This window comes from Ceratotherium simum, chromosome 5 (genome assembly GCF_057802395.1).
Source record: "Ceratotherium simum simum isolate JZ-2026a chromosome 5, ASM5780239v1, whole genome shotgun sequence".
Taxonomy (NCBI): domain Eukaryota; kingdom Metazoa; phylum Chordata; class Mammalia; order Perissodactyla; family Rhinocerotidae; genus Ceratotherium; species Ceratotherium simum.
This window is the reverse complement of record NC_141904.1, coordinates 82,911,079-82,932,018: the sequence shown is the minus strand read 5'-3', so window position 1 is coordinate 82,932,018 and position 20,940 is coordinate 82,911,079. Positions and strand designations below refer to the sequence as shown.

Below are 20,940 nucleotides of genomic sequence, written 5' to 3'. Positions count from 1 at the left end.
CTTAGGCTGACATATCAGGTCACTTATTCATAGCCATTCCCTGGACTTCCTCAGACCTGTTATTTTAAGCATTTCTGAGAATGAAGGCTTTTAGCTCAAACAGGGTCCCAGAGAGATGCTGGGAGTAATTACAGGGGAAATAGGGTGACCCTTATTGCCTCAGCACCTTGCTGGGCTCGTGAGTAGGCATCAGTGGGGCCCACCACTGCCAAGAACACGTGAGAAGTGGTTCCAGAGCCTTTCTGTTTCCTTGCAGCCCCATATCCCAGTCCTGGCAACAGGAGGAAGAGTTCAGGGCTCAATTCTGCATTCCAGCTTCCTGCAAAAACAAGTAGACAACAACATTTGGAGCTGCAGCAACAGGAGACATAAATTAGTTTGGGAAGGGGAGGAAAAGAAGGGAGGTGTCCAGGAACAAAGAAAGTAAGACAGTGGAGGAGAGGGGAAGAGTAGCAACGTTTCGAATGGAAGGTGGCGCCGAGTTTAGGTTAAGGGTGACGTTTGGAGGCAAGGGGTGGTGACATGACAGAGCGCCAGCAGCCCAGTTTTTGGCAAGCTAGGACGCGGCCAGGAGAAACAGTTAGCCAGTTAGCTGTCCAAGCTGCTGTGTTCAGGGACAAGCTGACCTTCTAGGACAGACTGGAGAAGCCGCATCCCTCTGAGACACGCCTTTGAAGCCTTTGCTTTGGAAATAAAAACACAATTGCTTTGGGAGATGGCCAGTTCTTACATATATCATATATTTAAATAGGGAACATCTGGGGGGTCTCAAGACCTGTCATTTGATGAGAAAACAAGCCAGAGTGTATAAAAGCAGTGGGATTTAGAACTAAAAGAGAGAAAGGTTTTTGTTTTTATTTAGTTTTGTTTATTTATTTGTTTCCTATTGTTTGCTTGGAACCCCAAAACTAGGAAAACCATGGAATGTCCCCAAAGGTCTCCCAACATGAGAACATCTAGTCAAGCAAAGAGTGAGAAAAGAGAGACAGGCCTTGCTGTCACAGCGCCTGATGAGATGGGAGAGAGGCCGGAGGCCCACGCATGGATAATTGAGAGTTGAGGATAATTGAGAGTAAGGAAAACCTTATTCCCTGCCTTAAACTTTCCTAAAGGATTGTTTAGAATGGTCTCCTCTGGAGAAGTGAAGAGGGAGTCTTGTCATTAAAACCCAAGATTTTAAGACAGTGTTATTTTCTAGACATAAAGGGCGACTTGAGCACCGGAAACGACCCGCCTCTGAGTTAGTTTGAGTGAGGCAGGGACTTGCTGTTTAAAACGGCAAGTTTTTGAACTTTTTGAACTTTTCAAATACATCATAAAGTCCTACGACCTACAGTAATATTTTTGAGGGTTTTCCCTTGAAGGCATGATTAGCGCTGCCTTGAAAACTAAATCAATCACCCATGGCAAGATTTTTATGGCAAAGAAATTGATTTTACTCAGGAATAGTTGTATCAAAAAATTTTGCCAGCTGGTCACTTCTTGACATGACTCTGTGTGTGTGTGTGTGTGTGTGTGTGTGTGTGTGTGTGTGTGTGTGTCTGTTTGCAAAACAATGAGAGCCAAAGGTGGGCATCTTTTACTCCTCTCTGGCCTCCTACTGCTTCTGCACATCAGGTGGCTCATGCACAGGCATTTATGGAGCTCCTTTTGTATGCAAGTCTTCGTGATCAGCACTATGGGTAGCCACAGTCCCAACCTTCATGAAGCTTATGCCCTAATTGCTTGGAAATTGGTCCTTTTGTAGGAGCTGTTTGAAAGCTGGTGCTTGGTGGAGGATTTTCAGAAGGCTATGTCACTCCATGGTCATTCTGGTATGTTCAGACTGACATAAGCACAGATTACATGAGTATTCATTCACATGAGCAAAAATGAAAATTTACTGGATCCTGTAAACTGGAAAAGCCCAGAGGTCAGTGTGGTTTAGGCATCACTAGATCCAGGATGCAAATTCTGTTGTCAAGGCCTCAACTCTCCTTGTGGTGAGCAAGACAGCTGCAGGCAGCCTAAAACTCCTGATGTCCTAGCTTAGCGACCCTAGAAGACAGATGACCTGAGAGGATGGTTGCTAAAAAGCTCCCAGGGAAGATTCTTATTGGCTCAGCATGGAATACGTTTCTATCTCTGACCTAATCACTAGAGACAAGGTGCTGGAGCACTCTAGTCAGGCCAGGCCCACCACCGATGGCCATGCAAGCAGTGGTCAGTCCCACATCTCATATCCTGTTATCAGAAGAAAGAGGAAGGGAGAAGTGAGAGGTGCCCATCATGGCTGATTTATTTCTAGCAGAGCAGGTGGGCCAAAAAGGAGCAGTCCAAGGAGAACTAGACCCCGCAAGTAGGGGCAAGGGCCAGGGATGCAGATTCCTATGCAGGTGGTGAGAAAGTGCCAGAGGGCACACCCTCCTTCATACCTTCCTTGTGGCCTGGACTCATTGCTATTACAGCATTGCAATGGCTTGTTTCCACTTGTGTGCCTGCATCCTGCACTAGACCCTGAGGAAGCAGCCCATAGAAAGTCATTACAAGTGCCAACTTTGGAGTCAGACCAACCAAGAGCTGAATCCTGGCTCTGCCAGTTCCTAGCTGTGCAACCTGGGGCAAGTCACTCAACCCTTCTGAGCCTCCAGCCCTCATCTGTCAAAGTGGGTATAATAATAGTACCTTCCTTAAAGGTTTAAATTAGATAATGTATGGAAGTGACTTTGGACAGTATTCAGCAAATGGAAAGGGCTCCATAAGTGCTAGCTGCAGTTGATAAAGCAGAGACCATGTCTCATTCAGCTTTGTGTTTTTAGTGCCTAGTTGAGGCTGGTATCTAGTAGGTATTCAGTAAATGCTTGTGTGAATTGAATCAAAGGTAGGTGAGGAATTGGCCACAGAGGGACAAGAGGAGGTAGTGCAGGCAGGAGGATGGGTTCAGGGGTGCTGGGAATCCATGCAGGCAGTGGTGTCGGGGTCCTTGGGGGAGCCAGGAGGTTTGGTCTCAGGAACCAGACTCTTCAGTGGCTCTCACACGTTGGGATATGAGAAGGATGCTTGCTGAAAAGGGTTCAATTCAGCAGGTGTGGGATTGCCATCCTTGATGAGCGCAAGGGGCTTCAGATGGCCACCCTCTAAGAGACTCCACTGGTTTCTGGGTCATAAACTCAAATGCCTCCATGGGCCAGACGGGTGACATGGACGGGAGATGCTGGGCAATGTGTCCAACCAGAGAGCACAAAATCCATCCAAAGGGGCTGCCATATTCTAAGCGAGGGCTCGGTATTACCGGATCTCCTAGTTTTTCAAGCTAAAAATCAGGACTCGTAGGGGAATTTCCTGATTTTTAAATCCTGAGAAAAGAGTCAGATTTTCTGAAAACACTGAATGGCCAAATAAAACACATCTGCAGGCCAGAGAAGCTGCCACTTGGAGTCTTTGGTCTAGGGCAGTTGTTCTCACCCAGAGCGATTTTGTCCCCCAGGGAACATTTGGCCATGTCTGGAGATAATTTTTGTTGTCACAACTTGGGATGGGGTGGGGAATGCTACTGGTATCTAGTGGTTAGAGGCCAGAGATACTGCCAGCCATCCCATAATGCCCAGGACAGCCCCCCCCACCTCAAGAGTTATCTGGCCCTGAGGAGAGTTTAACTGGCTGTAGCTATGGGCAGAAGAAAGAGGCAGGACCAGAGACACCTGCCATCTGATTTTACAGACTTTTTTGGGTCAGAGAGACAGGGCTCTGAACTTTCGATCTGAGGAACCACAGCTGCCATGGCTGAGCCCTCCTCAGCCATGTGCAATCATTTCCACAGTACACACACTTCCTGTGCATGAAGCAGCCTGCCACCCCCAACCTCTGCAGGCATGAAAGTCATGCAAGCAATGCCGACAGTGAGTGCTAATACATTGCCATTGGGTCCCCAAGGGCTGGGTGTGATGGTCTGCTAGAGATTATCAGGGTTTTGGCCTCCTGTTCCTGGTGGAATGTTTGGTTTGGGTTCCTCATTCAGTAGTTTCTGGAACTGTAGTTGAGAATATTTCCCTTCCCAACCATAAAAAAAATAAAACGCCTTGGAGTCCTGTGCAGTTCAGTAACTATTTGCTGAGCACTCACTCTGTGGCCAGCCCCGGGCTTGGGCTGAGAGGGAGATGAGCAGAGACACGGCGGTTTCCATCTGGTGGCTCACAGTCTTGTTGAGGAGACACAAGAACCAGACTTCCAGTGCCTCTCCATCCAATCCACCCTCCATACACCAGCGTCTTCATCTCCCTGAGCCGTAGTTCTAATCATCACACTCTTCTGCTTAAAAACCTTCAGTGGCTCCCAGTTCCACGGTGAATGAAGCCTGCGCTCCATCAGCCTCTGTTATCTGGCCCAGCCTCCACTTTGAGCTTATCTTCTGCTATTCTGTTGCTAAGCTGCTCTCTTTGCAAACCAGACTTGCCTATTCCTGGTCTCCATGCCTTTGCTCGGGCTGTGCCCCTTGCCTAGAATGCTGTCGCTGGCCATTCATGCAAGGCGAGGTGGCTCTGGTGGTACTCCCACCACCCTCTTCATCACTTCATCCCATATTACTCCATCTTCCACTCTTTCACAGCTTTTTCTGCCTCCTGCCTTAGAATTATTTGTGTTCTTGACCCTCAACGCTGCCACACTGGGAGATTAAGGGAAAAGTAAATAAAAAATTCAACTTTGTATTCCCTTTCCTGGGCAACTTCCTGGCCTTGTCTCTGGTGTCCAGTGGGTGTCAATTCAGCCTGTACTACTGTTTCCCAAGCTCTTCATCTGTGCCTGGCACGGGGCCAGGTGCTGCCATATGTGTTATCTCTTTTCTTCCTCGCAGGGACTCCATGACACTCCTGACATCATCCTGCTTTTACAGATAGACAAACTAAGGCTTAGAGGAACTGTCACTTCATTTGTTCATAGATTCATTCAACAAACATATTTAATGAGCACCCACTATGTGACAGGCTCTGTGGCATTGCAGGGACATAGGAGTGGGGAAGCGAGATGTTGCAGATTGGGAAACCTGGGAAACAGACTGTGAAATATCTGAATTTAGCATCTAGCAGAATGATTAGGGAGCATTCTCCCTAATCCCTTGGGATCCACACGTTGGGAGGGAAAAGGAGGGAGCAGGGTGGAGTCGGGCCATGCTGCAGGCAGCCTTACTAGAAATCTTAGCCAGCCCTACGGGGAGTTCTAAGGATGGGGCAACCCTTCAGAGCTGTCCGAATTGAGACTGGAGAGGCAGGCCTCTGTGCCCCACACAGATCCGTCTTCAGATGAGGTGTCAGTCTTTGGAAGGGATGTCACCTTGTTCTCGGAGGCCATCCCTGAAGGGTGCTCTTGGCTGGTGGCTGTCTGCTGTCATCCTCCCGGCAGCTGGGGGATGTGAGCATCTACCACCAGAGAGAGTCTCTGTGCTCATGGGACTTTCATTCAAGGGGGGGAAACAAATGATAAATGAGCAAACAAGCAAGATCATTACACTTCCCTTTATAAGTGCAGAGAGGACAGAAATGGGTGCTCATCTTACACACAGGGAAGCTGAGATGCCCAAAGGTTAATGGCTGAAAACCCTGCCTCCAATCCCGGTGTCTGTGGCTCCAAAATTCAGCCCTTTCTCCTGTCTAACCAGGTCTGTGCTGGTCACATAGAGCCTCGAAAGTCAAGCTGAAGAGCTGGGTCTTGATCCTCTAGGCATTGAGGGGGCTTTGGAGGGATACAGTGGAAAACATTTCTAGGAAATTACACTGGTGCGGGCACGCAGAATCGGGGGCAAGAGTCGGGGACTTGGTTAAGGGGCAGCTTTAGCAGTCCGGATCTTGCAATGATGACGTGCTTGCTCTGGGACTGGTGGTGGGAAATGGATCCCTTAGGATGCTTTTGGCTGCAAGTGACAGAAAAACCTAGCTTAAAGTGGCTTAACCAACAAAGCCACCAAAGTGGACGCTCCCAGGGAGGCAGGCTCTGGGTTCAGTTCAACCAGTTTTTCAGGAGGTCATGAAGGAGCCAGGTTTCTTTTGCTCTGCCCCCCAAGGCTGCCTCCTCTTCCGGCCCTGAGATGCCTGCTGGTAGCAACTGGGGCTCCATGCTTTTTTGTCAGCACTCAGTAGAAAAGCTAAAACCTTCCCCTCAACCATCTAAGTCCTTCTCTTCTGTCCAGTTAAGTCACATACTCACCCCTGGACTAACACGAACCAGAATCCACTGTCTCAAGTTGGGATGAGGTCAGCTTCCCTGGAAGAGCTCAGCTGGAGGGATGAATGCAGGGCCAAACTCATGGCTCCATTAGGAAGCAGGAAGGGAAAGAATGGATGTTGGGGAGGGAATCAGCATTGCCTGCTACAGAGAACCAAGGACTGGGCAGTTTGAAGCCAAGATGTAGTGACAGATTGGATTGAGGAAGAGGGATTAAAAAAAAGTGTCAAAAATAACTCCAAGGTTTCCAATTGCCCTGCCTGGGAAGATGTTATCCCATTGACCAAACTTGAGGGGATGGGGAAAGTCCGGGAGTTTGCTTTTGGATAATTTGAGTTGGATGTGATGAGGGGACATCTAGACCATACTGTTTTGCAACAGCTGAAGATACATGTCTTTGAGCTCGGGCTCAAGGTCATGCCGGACAGAGCCCAGGAGAGAGGACCGTGGAGATAGTGGCGTGGCTGCGGGTCACCGCGAAGTGGAAGCTGAAGTCAGGAGTGCGTGGGGAGCTGGCCGGGGCAGGCCTGAGAAGGCAAGGCTGGCGGGAGTTTTGGAGACAGGACTCTCCCCAGCAGAGCTGCTTCTAGGAATTTATCTGACTGGCGTCCCTGCTCGTGTGCACAGTGACAGAGTACAAGGATGTTCTCCGCATCAGTCTGAAACGTCAAGAGACTGGAGACAACCCAAACGTCCATCACTATGGAGCTGGTTAATTACTAATGATACATCTGGTTTATGGAGCCCCAAAGCAGCTGTTAAAAAAGGAGGATGCAGGAGCTACGTGGGCTGCAAAGGAAAAATCTCTTAAATATACTGTTAGGTGGAAAAAAGCGAGATGCAAAGATGTGTATAGAATACTCCCATTTGTGTTAAAAAAAGAACATACGCTATCCAAATGTGTGCTTGTATATCCATAGACTCTTTCTGGAAGGTATCAGAAGAAACTTATAATAGCAGTTGCCTCTGGGCGGGGGTCTGGGAGCATGGGGGACTTACCCTTTATTTTTTACCTTGCTGGCTGTTCGAGTTCCTTTAACTATGCACATTTATTACCTATCAAAAAATTGATCATAAAAATAAATATGTAAGAAACTGGGGTCTTGGGTGTCAGAGGTGTTGGCGAGACTGAGGACTGAGAGGAGGCCACAGGAGGGTGTCAGAGAGTCTGGAGTCAGCAGTGGGGCAAACATCAGGGGGAGGGGTCCACAGGGGAAACTGAGGCACAGGCAGATTGCTCACTTGTGAGAATCAGGGAGAATAGAAGGAGGTGGGGATAGCTGGTTGGGTTCCTCGAGCACCACTGCAGATGCATGGGATGCTACTGAAGGTTCCCCCAGAAACTCTGCACAGAAAGTTCTGCTCAGGCTCTGCTGTGCTTTTGGATTGTGTCCCCTTTCTTTAGCCACCAGAGCTGGAGGGGGCTCTAAGCAGATCTCTGGAATTGCCCTGGAGCTTTTGCTATCCGTTAAGAGGTCTGGCGCAGGCAAGGGCTCCCTTCAGATGGGTGATTCTTGGCAATTTCAGGCCCAAGAGCTGAGAAAAAGGCTGTGAGGTGAGGAGAAGGAGCCTAGGAAGACATCATGTCTGCTACTGCTGAGTCCGGGGGCTCCTGACCTGCGCGGGGGCGGGAGGAAGGCGGGTTTCTGCCTGTCAGCCACCGGTCATGCTTGAGGCTGAGGAAGCTGAAAGGGAGGGCAGGATGACTCAGCTCTCAGGGAGCAGAGATCAGGGCTCCCATTTTCAGTACAGAAACTTCACATGATGGTCAGGGCAAACAGGGAGAGTATTTACCAAAATAATAATAATAACAATACATAAAGTAACAGAGAATCCTAGACTCTTCAGGCTGGAGATAATCTGTTCATTGTCTTCTGAATTGCGTCCCTGAATCTGCTAAACCTGTAAGTCACCTCGTGGATAAGGGTTGAGGTCAACTTCACTGCACACTAGAAGCCCCCTTAGAAATCCATGCCCATGAGGGTGTGAGAGCCTCTGAAGAGTCCTGCGGTAAGAGAGCCTGTCTCACTCTGTTCAGCCAGCTGTTCCCAAATGTATTTGGTCACAGAAGTCCCTGCCCCTTTTTTAGTATAGCTCCTGGCAGTAACCCCCAGACCATTTGAGGAAATGAGGTGTTAGTTTAAGCTTTTTATTTCATAGATGTGGGAACTCAGGCTCCAAGGCCACGTGGCCAGTTGGTGACACAGCAGAGGTGGGAACCTCAATCTCCTGGCTCATGCTCCAGTGGGCCACCTGTGAACCTGTACTGCTCCCTGTGAATTGAGATGCTAGATCATCATTCTCAAACTGTCTTCTATAGAACCCCACTCTCATGAGATGTTAGTGAATACTGACCTAGGGACACACACTCTGGTCACATCAGCTTAGGACCCACAGAATTAAAGAAAGATGAACGGGTTGACTGGCTGGGGGCTTCTCAGAATCTTTAATATGGCGATGTGTCTGTGAATCACCAATGTAGGGAGGTGATGTGTAGGGTTCCCCAACTTATATGGCCAGGGATTTCCTTTTGCAAGGAGCCTCTCTCTGTGGATCTGTTTCATGGACACGAGTAGAGGAATTCAAGTCTAGATCAATGAGGTTTATGTTGATTTCTGCACCTCTTCCCCCCTCTCCAAGTATTCCTGCCCTTTCTGTGTTGAAAGGAAATTGGTCAATGCAACCGGCAACCTTCTCCCCTTCTGACATTTGTTCTTCCATATTCCAGAGCAAGGAGATTGGCCTGCAGATGCACGAAGAGCTCCTGAAGGTCACCAATGAGCTCTACACAGTAAGTCCTGCTCAGGCTCTGCTGCTGTTTGGGATCGGGTCCCGTTTCTTTAGTGCCCAGGGCCAGATGGAGGCTAACCAGAGATCTAGGATGACCCTGGGCGTTTTTGCTGTTTTGTGCCCAAGTGACGGGGGTCATCATGGTGGCATGTAATGACTTGCAACTCCAGCTTCTGATCCTGCCCCTGTGGGGTGGGGACGGAATGTTTAGTTTGTATAAGTTCACGAGAGATTCAGATGACTGCCAGCTGTGGGGATGTGTTACTTTCAAAGCAGAAGACACAAAGTCGAGGCAGGGGGAGCACGGACACAAAAGCTCCTGAGGCAGGGATGTGGGTTTGTAGTCAGGTAGGACAAGCTGAAGTCAAGGCCTGCTCCATGCTGACTGTGGGACCAGAGGCAGGCCCGTAGCTTGTCTGGGTCTCAGCATCCTCATCTGCAAGATGGAGCATTGTTCTGAGGATCACATGAGGTGATGGGAGTGAGCATACCTTGTGTCGGGGGAAGAGGGAGAATCTCCCTCTGCCCTTTTCCTTAAGGTTCTTCTGGCTGGCCAAATAATTAACAAGACAGGTTAGCAGGAGAAAATAATACCAAGTTTAATAACATGTATACATGGGAGAAAGCAGGGACGCTGAGTTTCTCAACACAATAGCAGAAGTTCTCATCTTAAATACCATGTTCAACCAAAGACAAGGAGGATGTTGGGGGTGGGGGGAGTCAGTTACAGGAGATTACCACTGAAGCACAGTAAACAAGAGTAAGGTTATTATGCAGATTTAAGGCCTCACCTTCCACATTGATAAGCCTCTAGAAATGAGGCCATCCCCCCTCTTCCCAAAACAGAGAGGGAGATACCTTTACAAATGGAGATTTCCCTTATAAATGTAAATGATTGTCTGGCAACTCCTCGCAGGGCCATCCAGAGAATGTGGTCAGAGAGACAGAACTTCCCATAAGATGGGCTTGTTGGTGCCTTTTCTATTGTAACCTCTATCCTACATTATCTTTATAGCCATCATGATAGATCTGTTCCAGGAAGGAGCCACCATGTCAAATTCTTTAGGCAGTTAGTGGGGGAGGTCAAATGTCCGTCAGAGAAAACAATCAAGGTAAAGAGATATATTTTAGGATGGCCAAATCTTGATCTCCCACACTTGCCACCTCCAAGGAATAATTTCAGAACATCACAGTTTGGCCCACAACTGACCTTGCTACCTACGCGGAGGCAAGATCTAACTGGACTTGGGATGGGTGTTTGAATCCAAGAATGCGAGTCAATGGGGACACAAGCACACCAGGTTATCATGAGGGAATTTACTGACCGTGCTTCGAGGAGCATTTGGCTTCCTTGGGGAAGAATGCGGTGAGCCCCAGGGACAGCCTGGGGGAGCAGGGTGGGGCAGCCCCCGCAGACAGAGCTCCAGGCCCTTCACCCCAGGACAGAGTAGAGTAAAGCTGTTATGTTTTAAATACATAGGGGTTCCTAATCAAGTTCCTCATTAAAAGGGGGGATTCTCTGCTAAAATTATATTTGAAAATCCCTGGTGTGACGGGAAAGAAGAGCAGGCTGTGAGAAGGCCCCTCTCTTTGGTATTATTGTCTGTCCACGGTCATGTCCTGTGTGGCCAACAGGCGGTGGACTCCTCAGGGACCAAGAGCCTTTGCCCAAAAGCCTGGACCTCAGGTCAGAAGTCTTGCCTCAGACGCCAGCCAACTACGGGGCTTTGGGCAGGGCATTCACCTTTCTGGGCCCCAGTCTCCCAATCAGTAAAATGGGGATGAGAGTTCCTGGAAGTTAATCTATAAAAGTTGAAACTCACATTTCTGTGATTCCAAGTTAAGGAGCAAAACTTGAGGCCTGGACAGTTTTTAGCTGGGTCATTGCTTAGGGTAAAAGAAGAATTGCTGCTTGAGAAAAAAACGTGACTTTGAGTCTGCTGGGCATTGTAGGGAGAATCGCCTAGTAGTTTAAAGCCCGAGACCTGGGTTCAAATGCAGTTGTTAAATAGAAAGAATACCAGCTACTTATTGCACACCCTTGTGAGAATGAAAGGAGATCAGATGTGTAAAGCACACTTAGAGCAAAGAGAACAAAAAGGCAGAGTGTATCAGAGTTCTTATATCACTCTTGTCACCATTTACGGCTCCTTGGCAAGTGTGAAACAGGCCATTGTGCATTCCCACAGTGGGGGAGGGCAGTGATAAATGTGCAAGGCTGGTGACATGGGGTTTTCCTACTCAGAATCTGCAGAGGATTTGGCAAGACCAGGCGTTCCCCTCTCCACGTCCTTTTTCTGTTCCTCAGGCATCTCTTTGAATGGATCACTTTCCTCCACAGCGTTCCAACATCTGGGGCCACCTCCCAGGACTCCCCAGCCGCTCCCACCCAGGTCTCTAACCTTTCCTCTGGGCTCCAGCTGGGCTCCTCTCCTTGATGCTCTCTGCTCACCCCAAATACCTCCCCATCCGCTCCTTTCCCCTGCGATTCCCCCTGCCTACAACTGCCCTCTTTCCTCCTCTGCTTGTCCATGTCACACTCATTTTTCAAAACCAGACCAAACTCCATGACCTTTAGGAAGCCATCACCTATGGGCTTCCAATTCCAATGGCAGTTAAAAAAAAATCCCTTATATTATGCTTATAGTCTATGCCCTATCTCCCCAGTGTATGTAAACTCTCCGGAGTCAGATCTTGGTGAGAAACACCGCACTTAGGGCCCAAAGACTCAGTTCGAACCCAGCTGTGTGGCCTCAGGCAACTCACTTCACCTCTCAGTCTCCCCTTGATAAACGGGGCTGGTAATAGAACCTTTCTCCGGTGTGTAGACTGGACAGGGCAGGCGGTTGTCAGGGAGCAGGAGGACGGTGCTGGTGCCCAGATCAGTGCCCTGAATCCAGCAGGTGCTCCGTGCATATCTGCTCCTGCTGGCCACGGGGCAGGGCAGCTGGACAGAAATGCCCCTGGCATCAGACTTGCAGGCCAGGCAGGCGGGCTGGCTCCTGCTTGCTGTGCTCAGGGCAGCCTGGTGATGGCCTCGGAGCTGGTAAAGGAGGAGGGCCAGCGCCTCCCCAGCTCTTTCTTTTTGCCACTCCTGGAGGAGTGAGAGCTTCGGGGTGCCAACAGCGCCCCTCCTTGGGTCATTTGTTGACTGCACACAGTCTTCAGTAGTTGCCTAGAAATTCAGTTAAATTCAAGCATTAGGGGCTGCAGGAGGCACCATGGCATGCCATGAACACACCAAGAGTTGGTCTTTGAAGCGTCTTGCACATCCTTGGTGTTCCCAGGGTGCTTGTTGAAGCAGAGGGGGGAGGCAGGGGTATATGAATAAATGAAAGAGACCAGTTTTGCCCGGAAGGAGTTTAGAACCTGGCCAGGGAGACAAGAGTAAAATATGTGAACTGGTGATGCAGCAGCCCAAGACGGAGCATGATAAGTGCTGGATGCAGGGCCTCAGAGGGAGGCACGTAGACCGTGCGCCTTGTGGGGACTGCACTGTGTTCACCACGGTGTGCGCAGAGCCTATGGCAGTGCTGGCACATAGCAGGCGATCAATACATATTTACTGAGTGAAGAAATGAGAGGGAGAGTGTGCGTGTGCGTCAGAGATTGATTGAGGGTTCAGAAAAGTGATGGCTCCAGATGGGCTTCTGTGATCAAGGGTGAGTTTTGAGCTTGGTGCCTTGGGATGAGCAGGAATTAAAGAAGCAGAGGAGAAAAAAGGAAGACAAAGGGAATTCTCAGCAGGAGAGGCAACCTAGGATCCAGCAGAGCAAACTTACAGACAGATCTGGATTTGAATTCCTCCTGCACTACCTACCAGCTTGGCCAAGTCAATTAACGTCTTTGGATCTCATTTTCTTTGTTGTCAAAACAAGGATAATAGTAACAACTGTGGCTGTTTAGTGAATGCTTAGGATGGATCTCACAGTGTATTAGGTACGTAATGTGTATTATTTAATTAACACACATTTTACAGATAAAGAAACTGAGACACTAAGAAATAAAGCCTTGCTTAAGGCCCTTGTATCAGTTATTAATTGCTGCGTAACAGACAAAGTCAAAACTCAGTGGCTGAAAATTTTATTTGCTCCTGATTCTGTGGGTTGGAGATTTGGGCTGGGTCAACCTGGGGCCACTGACATGGCTGCAATTTTCTGGCCAATTAAAAATAAAAGAGCCCAAAGTGGGAAAACCCCAATGTGCAAGCACGTTTCTAGCCCCTGCTTGTGTCACATTGGCTAATGTCTCATTGGCAAGTCATAGAGCCAAGCCCAGAGTTGTGGGATGGAAAAGTAAACTTCACCTTGTGATGGGAATTACTTGCAAAGTCACAGTGCAAAGGGGCATGCTGCAGCCATGGAAGGAATTATTGTGGCCATCTTTGCAAACAGTCCACTGCACCCCAAATCCCAGCTTCATTACTAGGGATTTATTTTGAGCACTGTCTAGTTACCATGCCTGGTTACATAAGTCTTTACACCACCCCCCTCCTCCAGCCCCAGAGTCATGACCACAGGGACTGAGGAACAAATGACAAAGAGAAAAGATTATCCAGTAAGCCCCACTTCTTCTCTTTTAACATTTGATAGAAGAGGTGGTGGTGGTCGCGTTCAGGGCTACTACTGGGCATAATGATGATGGAGAGAAATGCTAAAGGCCATCCATCATCCACTTTAGGGAAGAGGCTTGTCTCTATCTGGGACCAGAAAGGATGCAAGACTGCAGGGCTGGGCATTTTGTCAGTTAGTTCATTCATTCCACAAGCCTTTCCTCTGCCCATCCTGGACACCTCGAGGTGCCCTCTTCTCTAGAACATGTCAGCATGTTCGCGCATGTGCGCCCACACACACACACACACACACACACCACCTCACCTCTTTTTCTCTGAACTCCCAACAGCCTGACACAACATAGCCCTTGATCATCATATATTGGCCTGGGAGGAAAAAAGGGCAGAGGTTGAGAGTGTGGGCCAGTATGCTAATCCTTCCAGAAGAGGCAAAAACAAAACCAAACAACAACAACAAAAAACCTGCTGTTTTCACTGTTCAGCTAAAAATATGTTCAGATTTTCAATATAGTTCTAGATCATGAAATGCATCTGTTGTGTTTTGAACTGACAGACGTAGCAGCAGCCCCTCCTCTGTGCTCAGTTGCTCTGCTCCAGGCTCTCCCAGGCAGGGCTGTGGGCCTGCCTTCCAAGCCCCGGGCTGCAGGAGGGGCCCCTGAGACTTGGTTGGGTCTTCAACTTGCTTTTGGGGTGTATTTTCGAGGTTGTTTCATAGCACTAATAATTAGACCCTCCACTCTTATACGGTGCTTATCACGTGCAGGGCACTGGTCTAAATTTAGCTTTACACGTCTTCATTCATTTCATCCTCACCATAAGCCTCTGAGGTAGGTGGCAGTATTACTACCCCATGTTAGGCACAGAGAGGCCAGGTAGCCAACCCGAGGTCACCCAGCTGGGGAGTGGCAGAGCCTGCTCCAGGTCTACTCCCCAAAACTACTTATATAAATACGTCCAACTGGTTGTATATATAGAAACTACTTATATACATTTATTTTGGAAGGAAATGATATTTCACATTAGTGAATGACAAACAACTTGGTATAAACCGAAGGGTTCTATAAGTTAAATGAAGATAAAAAGCGTTAATTCTTGCTGGGGCCTGCAAAGCAGCAGTAGAGGCATTAGACATGTGAGCACCAAACTGAGTTTTTCCTCCTGATACAGTCAGAAGGATTCCAAGAGAATTGAAAAGGGTTAATAACACATCTGTAACACCTAAAATCATCTTGCTAACACAAGTGGCTCCCATCTCACACTTGGGGAAACACTGAGCCAGTGCAAGTTAGCTGGGCTCTGGTCCTGGCTTTCCCCACCTGGGGAACAAAGGCGTGAAGCCGGAGGAACTTTGAGGCTCCTCATGAGCTTTCCTCTCGTGCCAGTGTGCCCTGGGAGGGAGATGAGGGCACGTCTCAGATTCAGGGCAAGGCAAGCTCTGCCAGACCATCACAGCCTGCTGGCCAGTGTGTGCCCAGTTTCATCTAGGGATGGAAGTGGTCCTAGGAAACCTCCTCGCCTCTCTCAGCTCTCCTGCCAAGACATTCACTCACTCACTAAGCGTATATTTCCTGATTATCCTCTGTGTCCTGAGGATGAGACATGGCTACACCATATGACGAGTGTCTGAGTGGGATATGGACACAATGTGAGGTGGCGCGGGGTGATGAGGTCTGCCTGGGCATCAGGAAGGCAGCAGAGAAGAGATGGTGTTTCATTTGCATCTGAGTGGCAGTGGACCGTCCTGGGTGGAGAGGGAGGCAGGGGAGCGGCACCTACGGCTGCAGAAAAGCAAGGGTGAATGGCCCCCTATCAGTCAGTATTATCTGTTTGTGAGTCACGCACTAAGTTTGGCCAGTTGGGTCTAGGACTGATATGGGAGTGGGGAGGCTAGCAGGGAAGAAGTCTGCCTTTTGGGGCTCATTCAGTAGCAAAGGACAGGAATCTGGTTCAAACTGGCTTATGTAAAAGCAACAGTTTATTAAATCATGTGAGCAGGTAGCTCAGGCGTAGCTGGATCCAGCTTGTTTAATTGTCTGTCTCCCTAGTGGAGGGTGTGTTCTGTGAGGGCAGAGGCCCTGTCTGTCTTCCACACAGTAGAATTTCCAGCACATGGTATAGTACCTGGCACATAATAAACTGCTGAAAAAACACTTAAGGCTTGAAGGAGTAGCTGTCCTCCCCCATCCCCCAAATAGACTCCCCAGATCAAAGGCAGTAGAACCGCACCTCCTCCATTTTATCTTATTCCCTCCCTCATTTCCTCTCTTTCCCTTTCCTCCTCCTTTCTTTCTTTCCTTCCTTCCTTCCTTCTTTCCATTTGTCCACCTATCCAGCCATCCTTTCACCCACCTTAGGAATCATCTCTCTCCATCTTTTGGTTTTGTTTTTCTGTGTTGGCTTCACCATCAGGCCGGCTTCTCTCATGTGGTGACAGATAGTCCCCGCGGCAAGCTCACTTTCCATCAGCTCAGCGCCCCCTAGTGGAAAGAGAACCCGCCCTTCCCAGTGTGTCCAGCAAAGCCCCTGGGCTGTCTCTAATTGGCGGGGCTGGGATCATGAGCTCCAATCGCTTTGGCCAGATTAACATCATGTGTACTGATTGGCCAGACCTGAGTCTCATGCCCACCGCCCCAGGATTGGAGGGTGGTGTCAGTTTCTCACCAACCGCATAGAGTGAGAATGGTGGAGGGGAATTTGGGGGATTTCCTCAAAGATAATCAGGAAGCTGTTCGAAAAGGAGGACTGGATGATCCTAGGCAGAGGAAAACAGCAGATGTCCACTGATGGGGAGAAACTGGGGGGGAGATGAGGCAGTGGCTCCAGTGGCTAGTACTCAAACACACACCTGATGTTCTTCTACCTGTAAGCTGTTCCTCAAAGCTGTTCGGCTCCTGCTCCTTCTGGGCTTAATACTCACCATGCTCCCTTTGTTTGGAGTACTCCACCCCCACCCCCACCCTACGCCCCGTTCACCCAGCTAACAGCTGCTCTTCCTTCAAGGTTCAGTTTAGATGTCACTTCCGCCAGGAAGCCTTCCTTTAGCCATCTGTACTCCCCTCATCGTAACACTTACCACACCATGTGATAATCACTTGTATATTTGTCTGTGTCCTCACTAGAGTGTATATTCTGTGAGGGCAGAGACTATATCTGTCTTCCACATTGTAGGATTTCCTAGTATAGTACCTGGCACATAATGAACTGTTCAATAAACATGTAATGATTGAAGGTGTAGCTCTCTCCCTACCCCCTACCCCCAAATATAGTCACCAGATCAAAGGCAATTGAACTATACCTCCCCTATTTTATTCTCTCCCTTCCCCTCCCTCCATCCCTTCCATCATCTACTCATTCACCCATCCATCCATCCATCCAGTTCATTCATTCATGCAAATATATATTGATACTTGCTGGGTACCAGTCTCTGCTCTAATACAGGGAATATGATCATGATCAAGAACCCGGCCCTCAGGGACTTTGCACTCTAGTTGGGATGAGACAGTTTATAAACATGCAAAATGAATAAATAAGATGGTGAATTTAAGTTCTACAGAGAACGTAGGCCACACAGAGTGTGAGTGGTCAGAGTGAAATTTAGGGAGTTCTCTTTTCCTTCAAGGATGCCTTTGGAATGCACTGGCCCAGGGTTTCACCCAGACACCACTCTCAGATGGCCCAGGGCTGGCCCTGCCTGTGAGGCAGAGGAAGTGTACAGGGACTGTATCGTTGAGCACCTGTTTTCTAACAGCTGATCCTTATCCTGCCCCAGCGTGTCCGTTTATTGATGCTGTCAACTTCCAGATTTCCTTTGCCTTCTTTTGCATTTATATGAGAGTCTGAAGGGCTGTGCAGATAATACTTTCCTGTTTCAAGGATCTGAGGATTTGGCAAGATGCAAAAGGCAAAGTGTATACAGCAAAAGGCAGCGTGATTACCAGAAAAGGCAACGTCCAGGGCTCAGAAGGCCCGGCCTCCAGTCTCCGCTCTGCCTGGCTTGCTGTGTGACTTTGGACAATACTCTTGCTATTTCTGGGCCTCAGTTCTCTTCAGTGGCAGATCAGTAAACCAAGATTTCTGGAGGGCCTTCTGTGAAACTGAACTGGGTCCAAGAACAGTGGTCTCAACTTACATGTCCTACAGGGTCCTTCTCAGCCTGTGCTAGACTTCTTCCAAGGGGCCCTCCCTGATAGGGTCTGGAGGGCTTGAAAAGGAACCCCCCATCTGGCATTAAGCCGGGTGAGGGGCCCTTCAGAGATCCCAAGTTGAAGACCGAGTCTCAGCGACTTGGCCTCTGCTGAGCTCCTGCACCCGCCTCTGCTCCCTTCCCAGCCCCCACACTGCTGTCAGCCAGTCACTTTACAGTCGCAACTTACGGAGCACTTTTCTGTCTGCCTTCCATCTGGTCATCACCAGGCGGCACAGAGAGGACAAGCCTCTGCCACACTCACCCAGGAAGTAGTGGGAGGATTGAGTCTCAAAACCAGGTCTCCTGAGTCCCCATGGGGTACAGGACCTTTCATCCCTATTCTGTGGTTTTCTCATCTGTAAAGCAGGGATGAAATGGTGTCTACCTCATAGGGATTTTGTGAGAAATAAATGAGTTAATACATGTAAAGTGCTTAGAACCAGGCCTGGCATGTAGTAGGTACTCAATGTCAGCTGCTAGTGTCACTGTTGTCATGTGATAACGCTGCTCCAGGATGGGGATAAGGATTGACTGAAATGTTCCTTGGAGATAATAAAAAGAAAGATTTGCAAACTCTGAAGTAATAGATAAGTTTAAATATTATCTAACACATCCTGGACTGGAATACTGAGCAGACGGTTCTAGGCTATTGAGCTACGGACCTTTCATGCTGAGGCCCATGTTTCAGGTAACTAAATAAAGGAAACATCTAGAGGATTCTGGGTATAAATAGTTAGACTCATTTCAGAGAGGTCCCCAGGTAAACTCTTTTGTGGCAGCTGTCTGACATAAGTTACCCTGTGCGATCAAGTTCACTGTTATTCTTGGGATGAGGAATTACCAATTGGATCAGATGGAGTCGGGCCCCAGGGTCGTCAGGGCTGTGTTCTCCAAGCATGGGATTTTTGGAACCCAGTTCAGAGACTGTACTGGGAAGTTTGGCTTGTTGGAGAGCAGGAAGAACACTTGGTGGTTCAAGAGGAATAGAAAACTAGGCAAAGGAAAATGTGAGAGGCTGAAAACCCCCAGCTGGGATGCTGACCTTGAGTGAGTACCTGGATGGATGCATGGATGATTGGACAGGAAGATTTAGTTGCAAATGGAAATGCTCTCTCTTCCTCTGAACCACCCAATGAGGATGATAGATTAGTGGTGAGATCAGCAGACTTCAGCAGCCAAATAGAAAAAATGGATTTAGCAGGAATCGTTGAACCCAGAAAGGATGTAGAGTTCAGAAATGAACACCACCAGCAGCGTGGGGGAGAAGCAAAGAAACCAGTGGTGTCCATGAATGTGGAGGGATAGGGAAAAGCTTTGAGAATGGGAAAGGTGGGCCCTGGAGACAGATTCAGCAGGCATTCCCAACGCTTAGCTGCATTATGTTCCTGGAACCCTGGCATAAAGGTCATGGAAAATAGGTAACTGCTACGGTTATCTCTACGCCTGCAGTCACTCCTTTTGGCCACTAGATGTCAAGAACACGTTGATCTGGCACATGTTGTGGTCCATTGAGTTGTCTGGAAAAAAGTTTAGTGGAAGTGGCATAAGGAGTGGATGCAATCAGCAGGAAGAGGATCTCTAGAGGCTTTAGGGCAACTGCGCATGATCAAAAATGCGTGGAATGCAGAGGAGAGGACTTTCCACCAAGACCCACGAGGAAAAGTTGATTACGTTTTTTTCATTTGTTGTTTTGAAATTTTGGAATGTTTTCAGGATGAAAGAAGGAGGGAGAAACATAGGACAGAATAAAAATTTTCACGTTAGCTAATGTTCTCTAGCGTTTGTAGCATTTTTCTGAAGGCAAGTGAGTACATTCAAAGTTCTTAAACCCTCAGTCCAAATCAGGGATGATGATGATGATGATGGTGATGGTGATGATGATGGTGATATGATGATAGTGATTATGATGATGATGGTATGATGATGGTGATGATGATGATGATGATGATGATGTGATGATGGTGATGATGATAGTGATGATGATGATGGTTTGATGATGATGGTATAATGATGGCAATGATGATGATGGTGTGATGATGATATGATGATGATGATGATGATGATGATGATATGATGATGGTGATGCTGATGGTAGCAGCTAATGCCTACATGGCTTTTACTATGTGGCAGGTATTGTTCTCAGCACTTGACAAAAATTAACTCCTTTAGTCCTCACAACAAACCTAGGAGGTAGGTGCTATTATTATCCCCATTTTACAGATGAGGAAGCAGAGGTCAGACAGGTTACTTGACTTGTCCAAGGTCACACAGCTGGCAAGTGGCAGCAACAGGATTCAGCCCAGACATCTGGGTCCAGAGTTCATAGTTTTACCTACTGTGCGCTACAATAGATGTTGCCCCCGTTGACTCCTGGCTTATAGCAAAGGGAACTTTCTGAGCAACAGATCAGGGCTGTGATTTAATGATAAGAGTCACAGAAGAATTCCTCGTTCTAATAAACTTACTTCACATGAGAATGAATAAGGTTATAATGTTGACCAGTAATTCATTCCAAGTTCCCTAACTTAAAGGGCCTGGTTAGGCAGGAGCACATCCCATCCCTAGGTGGAAGCCTCTGCTTTATTAGCTGCTGTAATTATCCAAACAACAGGAGGAGAGAACAAACAAGTCTCAGGAGCCATGAATTCCAGAAATTCCTTATATTTCTTAGCATAGAAAGATGATCCTAAATTTAATATTGCAAAGGAAAAGTATATTCCTAGTTGGGGACTGGGAGACAGGATACGGTTGGTATGGGACTGTCTAGCTTGCTCTAAGGCTGCCAAAAGTATTCACATGTGCTGAACAAATGGTAATGAATTAAGGGAACAGTATGATATGATAGAAAAAGTGGTGGATTAAAAGTCAGAGACCATTTCTAATTTGGTTAAATATACACTTACTATGACCCTCCATTCCACTCCTAGGTATTTACCTAAGAGAAATGAAATCATATGTCCATGCAAAGAATTATACATGAACATTCATAGCAGCTTTATTCATAATAGCCCCAAACTGCAAACAACCCAGATAACTATCAACATATGAATAGATAAACAAATTGTGGCATAGCCGTACAATGGAATACTACTCAGCAATAAAAAAAGAACTTCTGATACATGCAACAACATGGGAGAATTTCATGAGTGAAAGAGGGGAGACCCAAAAGAGTTTATACTCTATGGTTCCATGTATA

At 47.9% G+C, this 20,940-nt stretch overlaps 1 protein-coding gene across 1 annotated transcript in view; it reads left to right on the top strand.

Annotated features, from left to right (window-relative positions):
• SRGAP3 (SLIT-ROBO Rho GTPase activating protein 3) overlaps positions 1 to 20,940 on the top strand; it is a 245,430-nt gene that overhangs the window by 147,142 nt on the left and 77,348 nt on the right. Inside the window, exon 4 of the mRNA XM_004443413.3 lies at positions 8,924 to 8,986. Within this exon, the coding sequence (XP_004443470.2) occupies positions 8,924 to 8,986 (63 nt within the window). The remainder of the gene's footprint in view (positions 1 to 8,923; positions 8,987 to 20,940) is intronic.